Source organism: Meles meles, chromosome 17, assembly GCF_922984935.1.
Source record: "Meles meles chromosome 17, mMelMel3.1 paternal haplotype, whole genome shotgun sequence".
NCBI lineage: Eukaryota > Metazoa > Chordata > Mammalia > Carnivora > Mustelidae > Meles > Meles meles.
In genome coordinates this window covers 34258509-34285277 of record NC_060082.1, presented here as the reverse complement: position 1 = coordinate 34285277, position 26769 = coordinate 34258509, and the positions used below count along the sequence as shown (strand labels likewise).

The 26769-nt window shown below is 38.2% G+C and overlaps 1 protein-coding gene across 1 annotated transcript in view; it reads right to left on the bottom strand.

The window, feature by feature from the left end:
• Positions 1-26769, bottom strand: part of LOC123927763 (membrane cofactor protein-like) — a 45142-nt gene that overhangs the window by 5567 nt on the left and 12806 nt on the right. Inside the window, exons 5-7 of the mRNA XM_045982598.1 lie at positions 26006-26203; positions 18051-18233; positions 15062-15109 (exon numbers count right to left, since the gene is read on the bottom strand). Of these exons, the coding sequence (XP_045838554.1) occupies positions 15062-15109; positions 18051-18233; positions 26006-26203 (429 nt within the window). The remainder of the gene's footprint in view (positions 1-15061; positions 15110-18050; positions 18234-26005; positions 26204-26769) is intronic.

Sequence of the window (26769 nt, the reverse complement as noted above, 5' to 3'; positions counted from 1 at the left end):
TTGCAAACACCAAACCAGCTCTACAGGAAATATTGAAAGGGGTCCTCTAAGCAAAGAGAGAGCCTAAAAGTAGTAGATCAGAAAGGTACAGAGACAATATACAGTAACAGTCACCTTACAGACTAATAATGGCACTAAATTCATATCTCTCAATAGTTACCCTGAATGTTCATGGGCTAAATGCCCCATTCAAAAGACACAGGGTATCAGAATGGATAAAAAACCAAAACCCATCTATATGTTGCCTACAAGAAACTCATTTTAGACACGAAGATACCTCCAGATTTAAAGTGAGGGGGTGGGAAACAATGTACGATGCTAATGGGCATCAGAAGAAAGCTGGGGTGGCAATCTTTATATCAGATCAATTAGATTTTAAGCCAAAGACTATAAAAAGAGATGAGGAAGGACACTATATTCTACTCAAAGGGTCTGTCCAACAAGAAGATCTAATAATTTTCAATATCTATGCCCCTAACGTGGGAGCAGCCAACTATATAAACCAATTAATAGCAAAATCAAAGAAACACATCGACAATAATACAATAGTAGGGGACTTTAACACTCCCCTCACTGAAATGGACAGATCATCCAAGCAAAAGATCAACAAGGAAATAAAGGCCTTAAATGACACACTGGACCAGAGGGACATCACAGATATATTCAGAACATTTCATCCCAAAGCAACAGAATACACATTCTTCTCAAGTACACATGGAACCTTCTCCAGAATAGATCACATCCTGGGTCACAAATCAGGTCTCAACCGGTATCAAAAGATTGGGATCATTCCCTGCATATTTTCAGACCACAATGCTCTGAAGCTAGAACTCAATCACAAGAGGAAAGCTGGAAAGAACCCAAATACATGGAGACTAAACAGCATCCTTCTAAAGAATGAATGGGTCAACCAGGAAATTAAAGAAGAACTGAAAAAATTCATGGAAACAAATGATAATGAAAACACAACAGTTCAAAATCTGTGGGACACAGCAAAGGCAGTCCTGAGAGGAAAATATATAGCGGTACAAGCCTTTCTCAAGAAACAAGAAAGGTCTCGAGTACACAACCTAACCCTACATGTAAAGGAGCTGGAGAAAGAACAAGAAAGAAACCCTAAACCCAGAAGGAGAAGAGAAATCATAAAGATCAGAGCAGAAATCAATGAAATAGAAACCAAAAAAACAATAGAAAAAAATCAATGAAACTAGGAGCTGGTTCTTTGAAAGAATCAATAAGATTGATAAACCCCTGGCCAGACTCATCAAAAAGAAAAGAGAAAGGACCCAAATCAATAAAATCATGAATGAAAGAGGAGAGATCACAACTAACACCAAAGAAATACAGACAATTATAAGAACATACTATGAGCAACTCTACGCCAACAAATTTGACAATCTGGAAGAAATGGAAGCATTCCTAGAGACATATAAACTACCACAACTGAACCAGGAAGAAATAGAAAACCTGAACAGGCCCATAACCAGTAAGGAGATTGAAACAGTCATCAAAAATCTCCAAACAAACAAAAGCCCAGGGCCAGACGGCTTCCCAGGGGAATTCTACCAAACATTTAAAGAAGAACTAATTCCTATTCTCCTGAAACTGTACCAAAAAATAGAAATGGAAGGAAAACTTCCAAACTCATTTTATGAGGCCAGCATCACCTTGATCCCAAAACCAGACAAGGATCCCACCAAAAAAGAGAACTACAGACCAATATCCTTGATGAACACAGATGCAAAAATTCTCGCCAAAATACTAGCCAATAGGATTCAACAGTACATTAAAAGGATTATTCACCACGATCAAGTGGGATTTATTCCAGGGCTGCAGGGTTGGTTCAACATCCGCAAATCAATCAATGTGATACAACACATTAATAAAAGAAAGAACAAGAACCATATGATACTCTCAATAGATGCTGAAAAAGCATTTGACAAAGTACAGCATCCCTTCCTGATCAAAACTCTTCAAAGTGTAGGGATAGAGGGCACATACCTGAATATTATCAAAGCCACCTATGAAAAACCCACCGCAAATATCATTCTCAATGGAGAAAAACTGAAAGCTTTTCTGCTAAGGTCAGGAACATGGCAGGGATGTCCATTATCACCACTGCTTCAACATAGTACTAGAAGTCCTAGCCTCAGCAATCAGATAACAAAAAGAAATCAAAGGCATCCAAATTGGTAAAGAAGAAGTCAAACTATCACTCTTCGCAGATGATATGATACTATATGTGGAGAACCCAAAAGACTCCACTCCAAAACTACTAAAACTTGTACAGGAATTCATTAAAGTGTCAGGATATAAAATCAATGCACAGAAATCAGTTGCATTTCTGTACACCAACAACAAGACAGAAGAAAGAGAAATTAAGGTCAATCCCATTTACAATTGTACCCAAAACTATAAGATACCTAAGAATAAACCTAACCAAAGAGACTAAGAATCTATACACAGAAAATTATAAAGTACTCATGAAAGAAATTGAGGAAGACACAAAGAAATGGAAAAATGTTCCATGCTCCTGGATTGGAAGAATAAATATTGTGAAAATGTCCATGCTACCTAAAGCAATCTACATATTTAATGCAATCCCTATCAAAATACAATCCATTTTTTTTCAAAGAAATGGAACAAATAATCCGAAAATTTATATGGAACCAGAAAAGGCCTCGAATAGCCAAAGGAATATTGAAAAAGAAAGCCAAAGTTGGTGGCATCACAATTCCGGACTTCATGCTCTATTACAAAGCTGTCATCATCAAGACAACATGGTACTGGCACAAAAACAGACACATAGATCAATGGAACAGAATAGAGAGCCCAGAAATAGACCCTCAACTCTATGGTCAACTAATCTTCGACAAAGCAGGAAAGAATGTCCAATGGAAAAAAAGACAGCCTCTTTAATAAATGGTGCTGGGAAAATTGGACAGCCACATGCAGAAAAATGAAATTGGACCACTTCCTTACACCACACACGAAAATAGACTCCAAATGGATGAAGGACCTCAATGTGAGAAAGGAATCCATCCAAATCCTTGAGGAGAATGCAGGCAGCAACCTCTTCGACCTCAGCCATAGCAACATCTTCCTAGGAACAACGGCAAAGGCAAGGGAAGCAAGGGCAAAAATGAACTATTGGGATTTCATCAAGATCAAAAGCTTTTGCACAGCAAAGGAAACAGTTAACAAAACCAAAAGACAACTGACAGAATGGGAGAAGATATTTGCAAACGACATATCAGATAAAGGGCTAGTATCCAAAATCTATAAGGAACTTAGCAAACTCAACACCCAAAGAACAAACAATCCAATCAAGAAATGGGCAGAGGACATGAACAGACATTTCTGCAAAGAAGACATTCAGATGGCCAACAGACACATGAAAAAGTGCTCCACGTCACTCGGCATCAGGGAAATTCAAATCAAAACCACAATGAGATATCACCTCACACCAGTCAGAATGGCTAAAATTAACAAGTCAGGAAATGACAGATGCTGGCGAGGATGTGGAGAAAGGGGAACCCTCCTCCACTGTTGGTGGGAATGCAAGCTGGTGCAACCACTCTGGAGAACAGCATGGAGGTTCCTCAAAATGTTGAAAATAGAACTACCCTATGACCCAGCAATTGCACTACTGGGTATTTACCCTAAAGATACAAACATAGTGATCCGAAGGGGCACGTGTACCCGAATGTTTATAGCAGCAATGTCTACAATAGCCAGACTATGGAAAGAACCTAGATGTCCATCAACAGATGAATGGATAAAGAAGATGTGGTATATATATACACAATGGAATACTATGCAGCCATCAAAAGAAATGAAATCTTGCCATTTGCGACGACGTGGATGGAACTAGAGCGTATCATGCTTAGTGAAATAAGTCAATCGGAGAAAGACAACTATCATATGATCTCCCTGATATGAGGACATGGAGAAGCAACATGAGGGGTTAGGGGGATAGGAGAAGAATAAATGAATGAAGATGGGATTGGGAGGGAGACAAACCATAAATGACTCTTAATCTCACAAAACAAACTGGGGGTTGCTGGGGGGAGGTGGGATTGGGAGAGGGGGAGAGGGCTATGGACATTGGGGAGGGGAGGCGAACCATAAGAGACTATGGACTCTGAAAAACAACCTGAGGGTTTTGAAGGGTCAGGGGTGGGAGGTTGGGGGAACAGGTGGTGGATAATAGGGAGGGCACGTTTTGCATGGAGCACTGGGTGTTGTGCAAAAACAATGAATACTGTTACGCTGAAAAAAATAAATAAAATGGAAAAAAAAAAGTTGCAGGATACAAAATCAACATGCAAAAATCCGTTGCATTTCTACACACTAAAAATAAGCAATCTAAAAAGGAAATTAAGAAAACAATTCCATTTATAATTGAATCAAAAAGAGTAGAAGACTGGAGGGAGGAGTCAAGATGGCAAAGTAGCAGCTGAGACTACATCAGGTAGCAGGAGATCAGCTACAAACACCTACAAATCTAACGGGAGAGCGAAGAGAAGAAGAACAGCAACTCTAGAAACAGAAAATCAACCACTTTCGGCAAGGTAGGACTGGCGGAGAAGTGAATCTAAAACGACGGGAAGATAGACCACGGGGGGAGGGGCCGGCTCCCGGCAAGCGGCAGAGCAACGGAGCACTAAATCGGGACTTTTAAAGTCTGTTCCACTGAGGGACATCACTCCAGAGGCTAAACCGGGGTGAAGCCCACGTGGGGTCAGCGTGGCCCCAGGTCCCACAGGGCCACAGAAGGATCAGGGGTGTCTGAGTGTCCCAGAGCTCGCAGGTATTAGAACGGAGAAGCCGGCTGCAGAGACAGAGCCGAGGAGTGAGCTCTCAGCTCGGGGTTACGTTGAACCGGTTGCAGGATGGGTAAGCTCGGAGTGCAGCCGGAGGCCAGGGAGACGGGAGTGATTGGGCACTATTCTCTGAGGGCGCACTGAGGAGTGGGGCCCCGAGCTCTAGGCTCCTCTGGGCCGGAGACTAGGAGGCCGCCATTTTCATTCCCATCCTCCAGAACTCTACGGTAAGCGTTCAGGGAACAAAAGCTCCCGAAAGTGAACCCGAGCGGATTACTTAGCCCGGCCCCTGGTAAGGGCGGTACAATTCGGCCTCGGGCAAAGATACGTGAGAATCACTACAACAGGCCACTCCCCCAGAAGATCAACAAGAAATCCAGCTAGGACCAAGTTCACCTACCAAGGAGAGCAGGTTCAATACTAAGGAGAGCAGTAGAATTCCAGAGGAGGAGAAAACAAAGCACGGAACTCATGGCTTTCTCCCCATGATTCTTTAGTCTTGTGGTTAATTTAATTTTTTTTTCAATTTTTTTTCTTCTGCTAAATTTTGTTTTTAACTTTTACCCTTTTCTTTTTAAATGTTTTTTAACTAGTTTATCATATACATATATATATACATATATATACATATGTGTATATGTATATATTTTTTTCTTTTTTACATTTTTCTTTGTTTTCTTTTTTTAAATTTTTTCTTTTTTTTTTTCCTGAACTTCTTTTTATCCCCTTTCCCCACCCCCCGCCCCACGATTTGGGGTCTCTTCTGATTTGGTTAAAGCGCATTTTCCTGGGGTCTTTGCCACCCTTTTAGTATTTTACTTGCTCCTTCATATACTCTTATCTGGACAAAATGACAAGGTGGAAAATTTCACCACAAAAAAAAAAGAACAAGAGGCAGTTCCGAAGGCTAGGGACCTAATCAATACAGACACTGGTAATATATCAGATCTAGAGTACAGAATGACGATTCTCAAGGTTCTAGCCAGGCTTGAAAAAGGCATGGAAGATATTAGAGAAACCCTCCCTGGAGATATAAAAGCCCTTTCTGGAGAAATAGAAGAACTAAAATCTAACCATGTTGAAATCAAAAAAGCTATTAATGAGGTGCAATAAAAAATGGAGGCTCTCACTGCTAGGATAAATGAGGCAGAAGAAAGAATTGGTGATATAGAAAACCAAATGACAGAGAATAAGGAAGCTGAGCAAAAGAGGGACAAACAGCTACTGGACCACGAGGGGAGAATTCGAGAGATAAGTGACACCATAAGACGAAACAACATTAGAATAATTGGGATTCCAGAAGAAGAAGAAAGAGAGAGGGGAGCAGAAGGTATATTGGAGAGAATTATTGGAGAGAATTTCCCTAATATGGAAAAGGGAACAAGCATCAAAATCCAGGAGGGGCAAAGAACCCCCCTAAAAATCAATAAGAATAGGTCCACACCCCATCATCTAATAGTAAAACTTATAAGTCTTAGTGACAAAGAGAAAATCCTGAAAGCAGCCTGGGAAAAGAAGTCTTTAACATACAATGGTAAAAATATTAGATTGGCAGCAGACTTATCCACAGAGACCTGCCAGGCCAGAAAGAGCTGGTGTGATATATTTAGAGCACTAAACGAGAAAAACATGCAGCCAAGAATACTATATCCACCTAGGCTATCATTGAAAACAGAAGGAGAGATAAAAAGCTTCCAGGACAAACAAAAACTGAAAGAATTTACAAACAGCAAACCAGCTCTACAGGAAATATTGAAAGGGGTCCTCAAAGCAAAGAGAGAGCCTAAAAGTAGTAGATCAGAAAGGAGCAGAGACAATACACAGTAATAGTCACCTTACAGGAACTACAATGGCACTAAATTCGTATCTCTCAATAGTTACCCTGAATGTTAATGGGCTAAATGCCTCAATCAAAAGACAAAGTGTATCAGAATGGATTAAAAAAAAACACCCCATCTATATGATGCCTACAGGAAACTCATTTTAGACCCGAAGACACTTCCAGATTTAAAGTGAGGGGGTGGAAAACAATGTACGATGCTAATGGGCATCAGAAGAAAGCTGGGGTGGCAATCTTTATATCAGATCAATTAGATTTTAAGCCAAAGGCTATAATAAGAGATGAGGAAGGACACTATATCATACTCAAAGGGTCTGTCCAACAAGAACATCTAACAATTTTAAATACATATGCCCCTAACATGGGAGCACCCAACTATATAAACCAATTAATAGCAAAATCAAAGAAACACATCGACAATAATACAATAGTAGGGGACTTTAACACTCCCCTCACTGAAATGGACAGATCATCCAAGCAAAAGATCAACAAGGAAATAAAGGCCTTAAATGACACACTGGACCAGATGAACATCACAGATATATTCAGAAAATTTATCCCAAAGCAACAGAATACACATTCTTCTCTAGTGCACATGGAACATTCTCCAGAATAGATCACATCCTGGGTCACAAATCAGGTCTCAACCGGTATCAAAAGATTGGGATCATTCCCTGCATATTTTCAGACCACAATGCTCTGAAGCTAGAACTCAATCACAAGAGGAAATTTGGAATGAACACAAATACATGGAGACTAAACAGCATCCTTCTAAAGAATGAATGGGTCAACCAGGAAATTAAAGAAGAACTGAAAAAATTCATGGAAACAAATGATAATGAAAACACAACAGTTCAAAATCTGTGGGACACAGCAAAGGCAGTCCTGAGAGGAAAATATATAGCGGTACAAGCCTTTCTCAAGAAACAAGAAAGGTCTCGAGTACACAACCTAACCCTACATGTAAAGGAGCTGGAGAAAGAACAAGAAAGAAACCCTAAACCCAGCAGGAGAAGAGAAATCATAAAGATCAGAGCAGAAATCAATGAACTAGAAACAAACAAACAAACAAAAAAACAATAGAACAAATCAAGGAAACTAGGAGCTGGTTCTTTGAAAGAATTAATAAGATTGATAAACTCCTGGCCAGACTTATCAAAAAGAAAAGAGAAAGGACCCAAATAAATAAAACCATGAATGAAAGAGGAGAGATCACAAGTAACACCAAAGAAATACAGACAATTATAAGAACATACTATGAGCAACTCTACGCCAACAAATTTGACAATCTGGAAGAAATGGATGCATTCCTAGAGACATATACTACCACAACTGAACCAGGAAGAAATAGAAAACCTGAACAGACCCATAACCAGTAAGGAGATTGAAACAGTCATCAAAAATCTCCAAACAAACAATAGCCCAGGGCCAGACGGCTTCTCAGGGGAATTCTACCAAACATTTAAAGAAGAACTAACTCCTATTCTTCTGAAACAGTTCCAAAAAATAGAAATGGAAGGAAAACTTCCAAACTCATTTTACGAGGCCAGCATCACCTTGATCCCAAAACCAGACAAGGATCCCATCGAAAAAGAGAACTACAGACCAATATCCTTGATGAACACAGACGCAAAAATTCTCACCAAAATATTAGCCAATAGGATTCAAGAGTACATTAAAAGGATTATTCACCACGACCAAGTGGGATTTATTCCAGGGCTGTAGGGTTGGCTCAATATCTGCAAATCAATCAATGTGATACAACACATTAATAAAAGAAAGAACAAGAACCATATGATACTCTCAATAGATGTTGAAAAAGCATTTGACAAAGTACAGCATCCCTTCCTGATCAAAACTCTTCAAAGTGTAGGGATAGAGGGCACATACCTCAATATTATCAAAGCCACCTATGAAAAACCCACCGGAAATTTCATTCTCAATGGAGATAAACTGAAAACTTTTCCGTTAAGGTCAGGAACATGGCAGGGATGTCCATTATCCCCACTGCTATTCAACATAGTACTAGAAGTCCTAACCTCAGCAATCAGACAACAAAAGGAAATTAAAGGCAACCAAATCAGGAAAGAAGAAGTCGAACTATCACTCTTTGCAGATGATATGATACTATATGTGGAAAACCCAAAAGACTGCACTCCAAAACAGCTAGAACTTGTACAGGAATTCAGCAAAGTGTCAGGATATAAAATCAATGCACATAAATCAGTTGCATTTCTCTACACCAACAACAAGACAGAAGAAAGAGAAATTAAGGAGTCAATCTCATTTACAATTGCACCCAAAAGTCTAAGATACTAGGAATAAACCTAACCAAAGAATCTAAGAATCTATACTCAGAAAACTATAAAGTACTCATGAAAGAAATTGAGGAAGACATAAAGAAATGGAAAAATGTTCCATGCTCCTGGATTGGAAGAACAAATATTGTGAAAATGTCTATGCTATCTAAAGCAATCTACACATTTAATGCAATCCCTATCAAAATCACATCTATTTTTTTCAAAGAAATGGAACAAATAATCCTAAAATTTATATGGAACCAGAAAAGACCTCGAATAGCCAAAGGAATATTGAAAAAGAAAGCCAAAGTTGGTGGCATCACAATTCCAGCCTTCAAGCTCTATTACAAAGCTGTCATCATCAAGACAGCATGGTACTGGCACAAAAACAGACACATAGATCAGTGGAACAGAATAGAGAGCCCAGAAATAGACCCTCAACTCTATGGTCAACTAATCTTCGACAAAGCAGGAAAGAATGTCCAATGGAAAAAAGACAGCCTCTTCAATAAATGGTGTTGGGAAAATTGGACAGCCACATGCAGAAAAATGAAATTGAACCATTTTCTTACACCACACACAAAAATAGACTCCAAATGGATGAAGGACCTCAATGTGAGAAAGGAAGGAATCCATCAAAATCCTTGAGGAGAACACAGGCAGCAACCTCTTTGACCTCAGCCACAGCAACATCTTCCTAGGAACATCGCCAAAGGTAAGGGAAGCAAGGGCAAAAATGAACAATTGGGATTTCATCAAGATCAAAAGCTTTTGCACAGCAAAGGAAAGAGTTAACAAAACCAAAACACAACTGACAGAATGGGAGAAGATATTTGCAAACAACATATCAGATAAAGGGCTAGTGTCCAAAATCTATAAAGAACTTAGCAAACTCAGCACCCAAAGAACAAATAATCCAATCAAGAAATGGGCAGAGGACATGAACAGACATTTCTGCAAAGAAGACATTCAGATGGCCAACAGACACATGAAAAAGTGCTCCACATCACTCGGCATCAGGGAAATACAAATCAAAACCACAATGAGATATCACCTCACACCAGTCAGAATGGCTAAAATTAACAAGTCAGGAAATGACAGATGCTGGTGAGGATGCGGGAAAGGGGGAACACTTCCTACGCTGTTGGTGGGAATGCAAGCTGGTACAACCACTCTGGAAAACAGCATGGAGGTTCCTCAAAATGTTGAAAATAGAACTACCCTATGACCCAGCCATTGCACTACTGGGTATTTACCCTGAAGATACAAAAGTAGTTATCCGAAGGGGCACGTGCACCCGAATGTTTATAGCAGCAATGTCTACAATAGCCAAACTATGGAAAGAACCTAGATGTCCATCAACAGAGGAATGGATAAAGAAGATGTGGTATATATACACAATGGAATACTATGCAGCCATCAAAAGAAATGAAATCATGCCATTTGCGACGACGTGGATGGAACTAGAGGGTATCATGCTTAGTGAAATAAGTCAATCGGAGAAAGACAACTATCATATGATCTCCCTGATGTGAGGAAGTGGAGATGCAACATGGGGGGTTATAGGGATAGGAGAAGAATAAATGAAAGAAGATGGGATTGGGAGGGAGACAAAACATAAGTGACTCTTAATCTCACAAAACAGAGGGTTGCTGGGGAGAGCAGGGTTGGGAGAGGGAGGTGGGGTTATGGACATTGGGGAGGGTATGTGCTATGGTGAGTGTTGTGAAGTATGTAAACCTGACGATTCACAGACCTGTACCCCTGGGGATAAAAATACATAAAATACATAAAAATACATTATATGTTTATAAAAAATTTTTTAAAAATAAAAAATTAAAAAAAAAGAGTAAAAGACTTTGGAATAAACATGACAAAGGAGGTAAAGGACTTGTTACACTGAAAATCATAAGCTAAAGCAGAAAGAAATTTAAAAGGACATAAAGGGAAAGCAATCCCTGTGTTTGTGGATTGGGGGACCTACTAAAGTTACGATGTAAACATGATAAAAAACAATCTACAAATGAAATGCAACCCCTATCAAAATTCTAATGATGCTCTTTGCAGAAAAAGAAAAATCCATCTGATAATTCATATATAATCTCAAGGAACTAGGAATAGTCAAGGCAATCATGAAAAGAGAAAGAAAAGATGAAAGGACTCATATTTCCTGATTTCAAAACTTACTATAAAGCTACAATAATCAAAACAGAATGGTGCTGGCATAAAGACAGACCTACAAACAAATAGAACAGAAGCCATAAAATAAACCTTTGGGTATGTTGTTAAGTAATTCTCCACAAGGGTGCTGACAAACTTCAGTAGGGAAAGAGAAATCTTTTCCACAAATCGTTCTGAAAACTGGATAACCACATACACAAAAGGAAGACTTTTAACCCTTGCCATTCACCAAATACAAATATTAACTCAAAATGGATCAAAGACCCTAAAAATGTAAAACTATAAAACCCTCAGAGGAAACTAAGACTACAAGCTTCATGATGTTGTACCTGGCAATGATTTATTTGAATGTGACACCAAACGCACAGGCAACAAAAAGAAAAAAAACAGATAACTTAGACTACATCAAACATAAAAAAATCTGTACACCAAAGGACACTAACAATAGAGTGAAAAAGCAATGAACAGAATGGGAGAAAATATCTGAAACTCATATAATAAGGGATTAATATCCAAAATATAAAAGGAACTCCTAAAATTAAAAAATAAAACAAAACAAAAAACAAAACACAATCCATCAAAAATGGACAAAGGACTTGAATAAACTTTTCTCCAAAAAAGATATACAGAATGCCAATTCGCACAGGAAAAGATGTGCAACACATTACTAATCGTTACAGAAATGCAGATAAAAACCATGATGAGATTCTACCTCATATATTACCTAACACACAGTATGATCATTATTTTCAAAAAAGCAGAAAATAGTTGGTGGGAATGCAAGCTGGTACAACCACTCTGGGAAACAGCATGGAGGTTCCTCAGAAAGTTGAAAATAGAGCTACCCTACAACCCAGCAGTCCCACTACTGGGTATTTACCATAAAGATACAAATGTAGTGATCTGAAGGGGCACATGCACGCGAATGTTAATAGAAGCAATGTTCACAGGGGTACCTGGGTGGCTCAGTGGGTTAAAGCCTCTGCCTTCAGCTCAGGTCATGATCCCAGGGTCCTGGGATCGAGCCCCGCATTGGGCTCTCTGCTCAGCGGGGAGCCTGCTTCCTCCCTTCTCTCTCTCTGCCTCTCTCTCTGCCTGTCTCTCTGCCTACCTGTGATCTCTGTCTGTCAAATAAATAAATAAAATCTTAAAAAAAAAAAAAAAAAGAAGCAATGTCCACAGTAGCCAAACTATGGAAAGAACCTAGATGTCCATCAACAGATGAATGGATAAAGAAGATGTAGTAGGGGCACCTGGGTGGCTCAGTGGGTTAAGCCTCTGCCTTCAGCTCAGGTCATGATCTCAGGGTCCTGGGATCGAGCCCCACATCAGGCTCTCTGCTCAGCGGGGAGCCTGCTTCCTCCTCTCTCTCTGCCTGCCTCTCTGCTTACTCGTGATCTCTCTCTGTCAAATAAATAAATCTTTAAAAGAAAAAAAAAAGATGTAGTATATATATAGACAATGGAATACTATGCAGCCATCAAAAGAAATGAAATCTTACCATTTGCAATGACATGGATGGAACTAGAGGGTATTATGCTGAGCGAAATAAGTCTATAAGAGAAAGACAACTGTCATATAATCTCCCTGATATGAGGAATTTGAGAGGCAACGTCGGGGGTTTGGAGGGTAGGGAAGGAAAAAACGAAACAAGATGGGATGGTGAGGGAGACAAACCATGAGACCCTTAATCTCACAAAACAAATTGAGGGTTGCCAGGGGGAGGGGGTTAAGGAGAGGGTGGTTGGATGATGGACATTGGGGAGGGTATGTGCTATGGTGAGTGTTGTGAAGTGTGTAAGACTGATGATTCACAGACCTGTACCCCTGGGGCTAATAATACATTATATGCTAATAAAAATAAATAAATAAATAAAATGGAAAAAAAAGGCAGAAAATAATACGTGTTGGCAGAGGTGAAGAAACAAACTCTTGTGCATTGCTGGCGGGAATGTAAAATGTGTATCCACTGTGGAAGACAGTACGGTTGTTCCTCAAAAAAGTAAACACAGAATCATCATATAAACCAGCAATTCTACTCCTAGGCATACAGCACCCCAAAACTGCTAACAGGGACTCAAAATGGAAAATTTTCTATTTTCAAGTTTACTATTGAAAAGAGGATTCAAACATTTGGAAGCCAATATGCAGAGAAACATTATTCAGAGTGGTCAAAATGTGGAAACAACCCAAATGTCTATCAATAGATGAATGAATAAACAAAATATACAAAACAATCTATATTATTCTGCCATAAAAAGGAATAAAGTTCTGATCCATGCTACAAGGTGGATGAACCTTGAAAACATTATGCTAAATAAAATGAGGTAGAAATAACTCCATTTCTATGAAGTACCTAGACTAATCAAATCCATAAAGAGAGAAAACAGAATTTTTACCAGCGCTGGGCGGTGGGGGGAACTGAGAGTTATTGTTTAAAGACTATAATGTTTTAATTTGAGATGATAAAAAGGTTTTGTCAACAGGTAGTAGTGATGGTTACAAACAATGTGGATGCAATAATGTCCTGAAATGTATACTAAAACGGTCCAAACATTTCTGAAAAGGAAGTATTCTGCCAGATATTAAAACAGATCATAGAGTGGAAAAAAGTGATTCAGTGCTGTTACGAGAATGGTCAGAGTTCAAGGAAACAGAGAGCTGACTGGAATACCTATGAATTTAATGACAAAAAAATTGGCACTTGAAAACAGTTGGAGAAAGAACAACTTATTCAACAAATGTTACTTTGCCACTGGGTGTGGGTAGAGGGGAGAGGAACCGGATCTCACTCCAGACACCGTAATGAATTTCAGATGCACTAATGACTTAAATGCAAAGACTGCAATCAGAACTCAGGGTTGAAATGTTTAGGAAGTTGTAGCATGAGGAAGACCTAAAGCTTTCATAAGAAAGACACAACATACATAGCCACTAGGGAAAAGATCATTACATCCATTAATCCATCTACCTACTGATGTAAAATTTCTATACATGTACAAGACCACTAACAGAACAGTTAAATAAATAAATACAGTATACATTTCAAAGTCATCACTGAAAAGAATAACAGTGAATCTAAATACAATCCCAATATAAAACATTAAGTGGAAAATTTGCAAGTTTCAGAAAAATATATGCAATATAATGTCAATTTTGTTTGAGATAAAAGAAAAAATACTCAACTATATGTATAATTAAGGAATTAAGGAATGCTGATGCACCTAAACTAATGAGGAGACTTGAGTAAGCAGAGCCCTAAACTATTAACCGTGATTAATTCAGGTATTAGACTAGAGAGAAAGAAGTATAATTCTTTACATGTCTATTTTCATAGTGTTTGAAAATTTACAAAAACATATCCATATACCACTCATGCAACAAAAAGTTATGAAAAGCAATCTAGGGACACCTGGGTGGCTCAGTCAGTTAATCGTCTGCCTTTTGCTGAGGTCATGATCCGGGGGTCCTGATGGAGCCCTGGGTCAGGCTCTCTTCTAAGCTCCCTGCTTCTCCCTCTCCCTCTGCTCCTCCCCTCTCCTCATGCACTCTCTTTCCCTCTCCCTCAAATAAATAGATAACATTTTTTCAAAAAGCAATCTATAATTAGTAGCATACAATAAACAATCTTAAAAGAAACAGATAGTGAAAAGGCCAAAAAACCCCTGAAAGAATGTTCACTTTATATGAAAAAGGCTTTAACTTAAAATGAGCTCTCACAAATCAACAAGAGAAATAGTTTAGAAACCTAATTTTTAAAAAATGAGCAAAGGTTATGGATAAATCAATGTAGAACAAAAATAGTTCAGCTTCATTGATAAATTATAGAAATGCAAATTAGAACAAGACATAACTTTGTACTCATCACCTTATCAAGTTGTTAACAATAAAAGCAAGAGAAAGAATTAGTGTACCTGGGTACTTTGAAACTGGAGGTTTGGTTGGATAAGTAGGTTTGAAACCTGGAAAAATAAATTTGATTCAATTTACCAGCCTTATCATTACAAAATTATGGATTTAATATTAATTTTTTATTTTTTATTTCTTAAAAAGATCCATTATTTCTCAAAATGAAAAACATATCTGCTTTCCAAACTTTGGAATTCTACTTCTGGGAACTGAACTTAATACATATTTGCACAAGTGTATAAGCATGCATATATATAAGAATGTCCACCAACACTTTGTGTTGTATATGGAAATCCTAGAAGTTAACTGATAGGAAATTATAAAAATAATGTGCTCAGAGTAAACACACATATCTTTAAAAAAAAAATGCCATCCAGGTAGTATCATACTACATAAGAAGTTGTATCTTTTTCTTATCTGCCTAGTATTTCTTGGGCCTTTTAAAAAATATTTGCACATTTAGATCTGCCTTAACACCATTATATGTTGCTGATCCTTTTAATATAGTCTTTTTCTAACCAGTGATAGAAAATGATTAACAATCCCATAGGGAGTTTTGATTTTATTTTTTAAAAAGATCCCTACAGTTTCTTTTCACAAGCTTTTTCTCACAATTCTTTCAAAAACTAAACTCTAGGGGCACCTGAGTGGCTCAGTCAGTTAAGTGTCTGCCTTTGGCTCAGGTCATGATTCCAGGGTCCTGGGATCTTACCCACATCAGGCTCTTTGCTTTGAGGGGACCCTGCTTTTCCTTCTCTCTTTGACCCTACCCCCACTTGTGATTTCTCTCTTTCTCTCAAATACATAAATAAAATCTTAAAAAAATAAAACACCTAAATAATAAATTAAAAAAAAAACACCTAAACTCTATCGGTGTTTTATAAACTCTTTCTGAAATGCTTATACTTCAACTCCTTCAAAAGAGCATAACAACAAACACTGCACCACAGTGTATATGTCCACCAGGCCCATGTGAGTAAACATGAATGGGTCAAGGAGTATAAATTTCATATGCAGGGGCGCCTGGGTGGCTCAGTGGTTTAAGCTGCTGCCTTCGGCTCGGGTCATGATCTCAGGGTCCTGGGATCGAGTCCCGCATCGGGCTCTCTGCTCGGCAGGGAGCCTGCTTCCCTCTCACTCTCTCTGCCTACCTCTCTGCCTACTTGTGATCTCTCTCTGTCAAATAAATAAAATCTTCAAAAAAAAATTTCATATGCAATCTTATCAGTCCACCAAAAAAGTATTTCTTTCCCTCCAAACCTCACAGCACTCAACTAAAGTACACAAGGAGGCTATCAGGTACTAGGTTTACAGGAATTATAAAAAGAAGTATTCTCATTACCATGTTAATATGCATAATTCTCCCAAATCCTTTAAAATAGTATGGCCATAGGAAATATACAAACAAATTAAAAGCCAGTATTCATGATCTGTTTGAGTTCAACACCTCCATGAAATCGTAAAGTCCACAGAAATGAGGTGACTTGAATAAGCAGAGCCAAACTAGGACCCTGATGAGGTCAGCCCAGGCTAATGCTCTTCCCACTATTCTGTTGTCTCGTGTTTTCTGAGACAGAGAGAGGCCAGAGAGAACTGCCCTCAAATCAGGAAGATATTTCCTTCCATTAGAGCAAAATCAGCTTTCAATTCTTATGTAGAGTAGCTGACAAGTAGTCCCTGCAACAAATCCTCCATTTCATTTTAATGAATAATGATTTTTCCTGCCTTTTGGTTGCTTTGAAATTTAGGTTCAATTGCCAAATAAAAATGCCTAATAAAAACAAAAACAATAATTGTACAAAGTGGCAAGGGATGGGGATGAGGGAAGACATTCAGGCCTTTTTCTGGAGATAGCAGAAATTTCCCAGTTTAAATTGTGCTACATAGAAACAAAAACAAAAATAAAACCAAAACACTAAACTGGTTGCAGTCCAGCAACTGAGACATAGTTCTGGATCAGGAAGACACTCTAAAGGAGCCAACAGATCACCTTTAAAAGGAATAAAACAGCAAAGTCAATGACATGTTAAAAAATAGAAGCCATAGGGGTACCTGGGTGGCTCAGTGGGTTAAAGCCTCTGCCTTCAGCTCAGGTCATGATCCCAGACTCCTGGGATGGAGCCCCACATCAGGCTCTCTGCTTAGCTGGGAGCCTGCTTCCATCTCTCTCTCTCTCTCTCTGCCTGCCTCTCTGCCTACTTGTCATCTCTGAATGTCAAATAACTAACTAAATAAATAAATCTTAAAAATAGAAGCCATAGACCTTCCTCTTCACTAGTATTAACTTGAGTGATGCTGTAAGTCATATGAGCTAACCTTAGAAGCTTCCTATATGCCAGGCACTGTGCTAAGTGCTAAATGTATCCCATTTACACTTTATGTAACTTGCCCAAGTTTATATACATTTTTATATCTGCAAACTATGCCAGATATTTTTAGAGTAACTATATATAACAACCAAAATGGCTATAAACATGTACTTCATCCTTTCGTTACTAACAATGATGAATGAGTGTAAATCAAACAACAGTAAAGGATTTTTTGTTAAATATATGCAGGAAAGGACTAATCTGAATGACTCAAAATTGGAGGTTTTACAGTGGGAGAAACTGATACTGAAAAACCAAATAACGTAGAATCAACTACTTGGGTATTACCACTTTCCTTTATATGAATTATGCCTTTCATTCTTGATTTATTCATGTAAAAATTCTCATGCTTCAATTGACTCTAAAAGTGGTCGCTGTGCATTCTTAAAAATACTATGCAAGAGAAACTTATATACCCGTGTGATGTACATGACGTGTTAAGACCCTCTGAAAACATACGAAATCACAACACAGAAATCATCTCATGCCTCCATCATGGGAATAAACACAAGACAGAGTTAAATACTAAAGTTTCTTCTTTTCAATGACTCAATATCATTGATATTGAATGATGCCAAAGAAATAATAAAAACTAACACAAAAAGATAGAAAAAGACATTTGTACCTCTGATACATTTTGGCATCGCAGGCTCCCAAGTACTATTCCCACCACAGAACACTGGGTTGCTGTCATTCAGATAGAAGCCTGGGAAGCATTCAAGTAGAACTGTATCTTGGTAGGAATATTTGTCTTTGATTCCTGATACCATTCTTCCATGTTCAATTACTGGATATTCACATTTGACCACTGAAAAATGGAGAAATTAATGGAAAGCTGCTTGAACACAGGAGCAGAAAAAATAGTACAAGGTAATAATTTCCAGCAGGAGGAAACATACAAGGAATGAAAGCCCAGGTGTTAATTAAAAGAAAAAAAAACACCAAATAAACCTGTATGCATATATATATTTTAACTCTCGAAAGACAGATTTAGAAAAATCCAATAACTTTTTTCCACCTAAAAAAGACTAGCATTAAAAAAAAAGAAAGACTAGCATTACAGTTTATTGGCTTTCCTACAGTTTTCCCCCATTACTGATAAGGTTTGAGAAAGGCCTGACCATGACATACAAATCTGGGGTAAGTCCAAGAGCAACTTTTTTTTTTTTTTTGAGAGAGATCACAAGTAGACAGAGAGGCAGGCATAGAGAGAGAGAGACAGAGGAGGAAGCAGGCTCCCTGCCGAGCAGAGAGCCCAATGTGGGGCTTGATCCCAGGACGCTGGGATCATGACCTGAGCCGAACGAAGGCAGAGGCTTTAACCCCCTGAGCCACCCAGGTGCCCCCAAGAGCAACTTTTGATGTTCTTTGCCCTAGGGGTTTTTTACAAGGTCATGTTGACACTGATCACAGTAGCCTGGTTTTCTAGAAAGGTGGGAAACACCTTCTGAGAAGGCAATACTTGAGCTCAAAGTTAAAAGTTGAAAAGCAGAAAGCCATGCAAAGAGAGGCAAAATGGAAGTTCTCAGGTAGCAATAACACACATAAGTGGAATGTTCAAGAAATGGAAAGGCCAATGGAGTTAGGGCAGCATTTTCCAAACATCTTGGCCAGCAATCCAGAGATCAAACAACACATTTTTTGCTGTAAACCAGTATATGAGCACACAGGCCTGAAATACAAGTTAGCCTCATACTGGAGGACTCTGCTACTTCCCATTCCACTCTCCCTCTTAAGAAGTACACCCAGGGCATGACCTCACAGACTGATTTCCGAATCGACTCATGGGCTTGGGAGAGTTTGGAAACAAAACCACAGGGCTGAGCAGTGAGTACAACAGAACATGTTATGATATTAAATCTGAGCAGTAGATAAGGGCCGGAGAGTGGACAGCCTTTTCAACCAGAGGACTGCTCTTCCTCTGTTCCCAGGATTCTGACTTTCCAGCAGCTGTCCTTTCCCTTCAGCCCGAGGGAACTTCCGGTAGCAATTCCTATAGTGCAGTTCGGCTCGTGATTCTCCTGGCTTGGGTTTAGCTCCAAAGGTATCATTTCCTCACCTTCTGGTTTGAAAGATTTCCCCTTGACGGAGAATCCTAGTAGAAGTGCTGTGGGGTTTTTCCAGCAGCCTAGCAGATACTGTCTTCCAGTCTCCAGCGTTCCTCAGGACAAGTCAGCTGTCACTCTAACTCCAGGCGATGGTGGGGGGTGGGGAGGACAGTGTGACATGTGTTTATTCTCCCCTCTCCCTGACTGCTTTTCCTTGCACACCTTTTGTTTTCAGTCACTTGACCCTGGGGGGTTCTTGGTAAATGAAAACAATGTATTCGTCCTGCTGGGGTCACTGACTTTCTTGATTCTGTGAGGTTATTGTTTTGGGACAAATGTGATTAATATTTGGCCCATGTTTATTCAAATTGGTGTCTACCCTGTTCTCTCTCCTCTTTCTGAAGCTCCAACAGCTTGTATGTTTGACGTCTTGCTACTCTTCCACAGGTCTGTAAGTCTCTCTCTCTCTCTAGTATTTCTTTTCAAATTATATTCTCCTGACTTCAGATTCACCGATTTTTGCGCTGTTGTGCTAGATGGCTGTTAGTGGCAATAATGGCTTTCTTTATGTCGGGTAGACACAATTTACATACAGTAAAACTCATCCTTTTAAGAATACAGCTGTATTAGGGCTGACAAATGCAAATAATCATGTGATTACCACAATAAAGACACAGACAAGTTCCATTACCCCCCAACACATCCTCATGCCACTCTGTAATCGACCCTATACACCCCCACACAATCACCTTCACCATCAGCCAAACACTGATCTGTTTTCTATCTCTGTGCAGTTGCTTTTCCAGAATGTCATAATGGGATTGCAGCCTCTGACTCTGGCTTATTTCACTCAGCATAATGCATCTGAGAGTCATTCATGCTGCTGCATGGATTGGAGCTCACTCCTTTTTATTGCTGAGCTGCATTCCACCATCTGGATGTACCACAGCTGCTAATCCATTTCATCAGTTGAAGGACAAGTGGATTGTTCCCAATCTGGGGTGATTATAACTAAGGCAGCTGAATATTTTTTTTAAATTTCCTATTTTTTTATAAACATATAATGTATTTTTATCCCCAGGGGTATAGGTCTGTGAATCGCCAGGTTTACACACTTACAGCACTCACCATAGCACATACCCTCCCCAATGTCCATAACCCCACTCCCCCTCTCCCAACCCCCCTCCCCCCAGTAACCCTCAGTTTGTTTTGTGAGATTAAGGGTCACTTATGGTTTTTCTCCCTCCCAATCCCATCTTGTTTCATTTATTCTTCTCCTATCCCCCTAACCCCCCACATTGCATCTCTACTTCCTCATATCAGGGAGATCATATGATAGTTGTCTTTCTCCGATTGACTTATTTCACTAAGCATGATACGCTCTAGTTCCATCCACGTCATCGTAAATGGCATGATTTCATTTCTTTTGATGGCTGCATAGTATTCCATTGTGTATATATACCACATCTTCTTTATCCATTCCTCTGTTGATGGACATCTAGGTTCTTTCCATAGTTTGGCTATTGCAGACATTGCTGCTATAAACATTCGGGTGCACGTGCCCCTTCGGATGACTACATTTGTATCTTCAGGGTAAATACCCAGTAGTGCAATGGCTGGGTCATAGGGTAGTTCTATTTTCAACATTTTGAGGAACCTCCATGCTGTTTTCCAGAGTGGTTGTACCAGCTTGCATTCCCACCAACAGCGGAGGAGGGTTCCCCCTTTCTCCGCATCCTCGCCAGCATCTGTCATTTCCTGACTTGTTAATTTTAGCCATTCTGACTGGTGTGAGGTGATATCTCATTGTGGTTTTGATTTGTATTTCCCTGATGCCGAGTGATGTGGAGCACGTTTTCATGTGTCTGTTGGCCATCTGGATGTCTTCTTTGCAGAAATGTCTGTTCTTATCCTCTGCCCTTAGGCTCCCTGCTGAGCAGAGAGCCCGATGTGGGACTCGATCCCAGGACCCTGAGATCATGACCTGAGCCAAAGGCAGTGGCTTAATCCACTGAGCCACCCAGCTGCCCCCTTTTTCCCATTCTTTTAACACTTCTTTTGTAGACCAGAAGTTTTGAGTTTGGAACATCCAATTTTTTTTTTTTCTTTAGAAGATCACACTTTATAGATGGTATTTAAGAAATCTTTGAGTAGGTCACAAATATCTTATTTGTTTTCTTGCAAAAATCTTACAGTTTTACATTTTACATGTAAATCTGTGGTCCAATTTTCCCCCTAAATTTTATTAAATTTTAAAAAGATTTTATTTATTTATTAGGGAGCAAGTGAGCATAAGCAGGGGAGAGTGGCAGAGGGAGAGGGAGAAGCAGGTTCCCTGCTGAGCAGGAAGACCCATGTGGGACTCAGTCCCAGGACCCTGGGATCATGATCTGGGCTGAAGGCAGATGCTTAACCGATTAAGCCACCCAAGTGCCCCAAATTTATTAATTTTTAAGAGTTTTCAAAATTTGAGTATAGTTGACACATGTTAGTTTCAGATGTATAACAGTGATTTACCATCTCTACATGTTATGCTAGACTCACAAGTGTAGCTACCATTTGTCACCATACAATATTATTGACTACATTTCCTATGCTGTATTTTTATTTCCATGATTTATTCATTCTGTAGTGGGAAGTCTGTATCTCTCCACTCCCCTTCACTGATTTTTTTCATCTCCCACCTTTCTTTCCTCTGGTAACCATCAGTTTGTTCTATTTATAGGTCTGCTTTCATTTTTGTTTTTGTTTTTTTTTTTTTTTTTAGATTCCACATATGAGTGAAATCATATGGTATTTTTCTGTCTCAGTCTAACTTATCCCACTTAGCGTAGTACCCTCTAGGTCTGTGTTTTTGCAAATGGCAAAAATCTCCTTTTTTATGGCTGTGTAATACCTGTGTGTGTGTGTGCGCACATGTGCATGCATATCATAGCTTCTTTAGACATTCATTTATTCACAGCCATTTAAGTTGCTTCTGTATCTTAACTATTGTAAATAATGCTGCAATAAATAGGAGTGCATATCTTTTCAAATTAGTGTTTTTGTTTTCTTTAGGTAAATGCCCAGTAGTGGAATTATTGAATCTCTATGATCCATTTTGAATAAACTTTGGCTTCTGTTGCTAACTTTGGTCAAAGTTTTTTTTGTTTTTGTTTTGTGTTTTTTTTTTTTTTTTTTTTTTTGGTGTATGGATGTCTAATTGTGCTATACCATTTGTTAAAAACATTATTGTTTTTCCACTGAATTGTTTATATACTTGTACACTTGAAGAAAATCAACTGGATATGTTGGCAAGCATCTAATTCTGGATTTAGTATACCATTCCCCACTACTCTATATGCCTATCCTTTTACCTTTCGCACATTGTCTTGATTATATGCCTTAAGTATATTTTACATAGTCTTAACATCAGGTAGAGTGAATCCACCAATTTTTTTCAAAATTGTTTTCACCATTCTAGTTATTTTGTCTTCCTGTATAAAGTTTAGAATCAGCTTAATTTATACAAAAAGTTCTGGGATTTTTTATTGGGACTGTGCTGAGTTTAGATAAATTACAGAGAACTGATTATTATATTGAATCTTCCAAACCATAACTAACATATATTCCTTCATTTATTAAGGTTTTCTTTAATTTCCTTTATTAGTGCTTAGTAGGTTTTAGCCTTAAAAATCTTTCATAGATATTGTTAGATTTATACTCAAGTATTTCAAAGTTTTGGAGAAACTGTAAATACTTTGCAAATTTCTATTTCTAATGGTTTATTGCTAGTATATAGACATATAACTGCCTTCTGTGTTGATCTTATATTTTGCAACCTTATTAAAACTTCAGTCTTTGGAATCTTCTACACAGACAATTGGGTCATAAGTGAACTGAGACTTTGTTACTTTCCAATATGTATGCCTAATTCTTTCTCTTGCTTTGCTATAGTAGCTGGGACATGCTGCACAATGCTGCATAGAGTGGTGAGAGTGGCTTTCCTTCTCTTGTTCCCACCATGAGAGAAATTAGTCTTTTACCATTAGATAAAATGTGAGCTCTGAGATTTTTGTTGATGATGCGAAAATTTCTTCCTTTCTATTCCTAGTTGAGAAATTTCATCCTGAAAAAGATGAATTCTGTCAGGTGCTTTTTTTTTTTTTTTAATATTTTATTTATTTATTTGACAGAGAGAGAGGTCACAAGTAGGCAGAGAGGCAGGCAGAGAGAGAGGGAGAAACAGGCTCCCCACAAAGCAGAGAGCCCGATGTGGGGCTCGATCCCAGAACCCTGAGATCATGACCTGAGCCGAAGGCAGAGGCTTAAACCACTGAGCCACCCAGGCACCCCTGTCAGGTGCTTTTTTAAAAAAATATTTATTAAAAGGATTGTGGTTTTTTTTCTTATTTATAGTCTCTTGATATAGTAAATGACACTGATTAATTTTTAAATGTGAACCAATCTTGCATTTATGGGATAAATCTTACTTTGCTATGACGTATTATTGTTATTATATATGGCAGGATGTTTTGTTGCTATTTTGAGAAGTTCTGGTTCTATGTTCATTAAAGATATTGTTTGTTATTTTCTTGCAAAGTTTTTGTCTGATTTTTGCATTAGTATAATGTTGTTCTCAGAAATGAGTTGAGAAGTATTCTCTCCTCCTAAATGTTTCAGGAGTTTGCGTAGAGCTACTGTTATTTGTTCTTGATATGTTCGTTAGAATTTTCCAGGGAGGCCATCTGGCAAGTGCTATTCTCATTGTGGGGAGGTTTTTAACTAAAATTTCTATTTATTTAATAGATTTAAGACTATTCAGGGATGCCTGGGTGGCTTAGTAGGTAAAGCATGTGACTCATGATCTCAGAGTTGTGAGTTCAAGCATTGGGCATAGCCCCATATGGGCAAAAAGAAGATGACTTATCAGGTTATGTATATCTCTGGGCAAGCCTTGGTTGGTATTTTGTGTCTTCCAAGGAATTTGTCAATTTCATATATAAGTTATCATATTTATAAGCATAAAAGTTGCTTTCATAATATTCCCCTATTATCCCTTAAATGTCTGTAGGATATTTAGAGTTGTCCTCTTTTTCATTCCTGATATTGGTAAAGTATCTTCTTTTTTTTTTTCTTTCAGTCTGGCTATAACTTTATTTTACTGATTTTTCTCCAAGATTTTCTCTTTTCAATTTCATTGATTTACTTCTACTGATATTATCTCTTCTATCTCCTTGTTTTGAGTTTAATCTGCTCTTCTTTTCTGAAGAATAGATTATTGGGGCGCCCGGGTGGCTTAGTGGGTTAAGCCTCTGCTTTCGGCTCGGATCATGATCCCAGGGTCCTGGGATCAAGCCCTGCATCAGGCTCTCTGCTCGGCAGGGAGCCTGCTTCCTCCTCTCTCTCTGCCTGCCTCTTTGCCTACTTGTGGTCTCTGTCAGTCAAGTGGATGAAAAAAATCTTAAAAAATAAATAAATAAATAAATAAATAGAAGACTAGATTATTGAGACTTCCGTTTTTCTAACATAACTATTTTACTTCATAAATTTTCTTCTAAGCAATGTTTTTGATGTGTCGAATTTGATATTTTGATAGGCCATGTTTTCATTTTTATTCAATTCAAAATACTTTCTAAATTCTCTCGTGAATTCTTCTTTGACTCAGGGGTTGGTCAGAAGTGTCTTGCATAATTATCAAATATTTGAAGGTTTTCTAGGTTATCTGTTTTATTTCTACATTCGTTCCATTGTAATCAGTTAATATATTCTGAATAATTTCAATTATTTGAAATTTGTTATAAATTATCATGCCCATTTTAGAGAATGTTCTATATGCACTTAAAAAGAGTAAATATTTTGGGGTGCCTGGGCTCAGGTCATGATCTTGGGGTCCTGAGATGGAGCCCCATATCAGGCTCCCTGCTCAGTGGGGGGCCTGCTTCTCCCTCTCCCCACCCCACCATACCCATGATCTTTCTCTCTCTCTCTCTGTAACAAATAAATAAAATCTTTTTAAAAAAGGGAAAAAAAGAGTAAATATTTTGCTGCTATTCAGTGCTCCCTTTCTCCAAGAGTCAAATCCCCTCTAGTGCCTCTCTGTTTTTGATCACTCTTCATTGTTAATATTGTTTTTTTAAATATGTTTTGTCCAGAGCTTTTCAATCTTGGTGGTTAGAGGGTTCGTCTTTTACAATTTATTCTGTAGCCAGAACTCTCAGATATCTTGTAATATAAAAAAAATGTTCTTATTTTTAACCCAGTAGGTGTTGAATTTTTGGGTTCTTTCAAGAAAAAAATTCATAATTCATGCATATACATAGTAGATCACCATGTATGAACTAGAATGCTGAGAACAGGTGGGATGAGGAGCAGGGAACTCTGTAACTAGAACTGATTTCACTTGAACCTGTGTTAATCTACAAGCGAAGTCAATTTAACAGGAAGAGGAAGCACATACACACTGTTTTGTTTACTTACAGATAAAACTATTTACAAAATTCCAAGTTCAAGATTTACAAATGAAGAAGGAAATAAATGGAAATATCACTACCTTTACACTGAGGAGGGCTACTACTCCACTTGTTATTGTCAATACAAATAAGTTTGCTGTCTCCAACAAGTGAAAATTCATCTGGTCCATTTGAAGGATTACAAGTAAAAGTAATTAATTCATTATATTCAAATAGAGTTCTGTGACTATTGCTGTATTTTCCATTTTTTATTCTTTCAGGTGGATTACAGTAAATCTCTTAAAAAGGAAATAAAAAGAGGAAATAAAAGGCAAAAAGAAAAGGGTTAAGAAAGCAATATAAAGTCCTATGAACTACCTTCAGTAAATTCATTAACAATTTCTACTAGCTGTGAATCTAGTACTATTTAGGCTTCTGTGAGAAAATGAATGATCCCAAATTCAAACCATGCACAAATAAACTTTCAAAACACAAAACTCATTTTCTTGAATACCTATATGAAATACCTATTATTACTTTATAAGGCCATGCTAAATTTTGTTCTGGTCACCATAAAATGTACTGAAATTTTAATGAGAAGACATGCTTGTGATTAAAAATAAAATTCACTGCTAGCTGAGAAACTCTTTAAATACATCCATTTGCAAATTTTATACACACACACACACACACACACACACACACACGAGTGAATCACTCAAATGAGTGATTCACAATAATGCCAAGATATTGTCTTTCTTCACTTTCATCCTTATGAACATACAGTGAAATTTTCCAAGGCTACAAATTGTGTGCTTGCACAACAGATTGAATCCAGTTGTCCTTCTTTAAGCCAAATATTAAA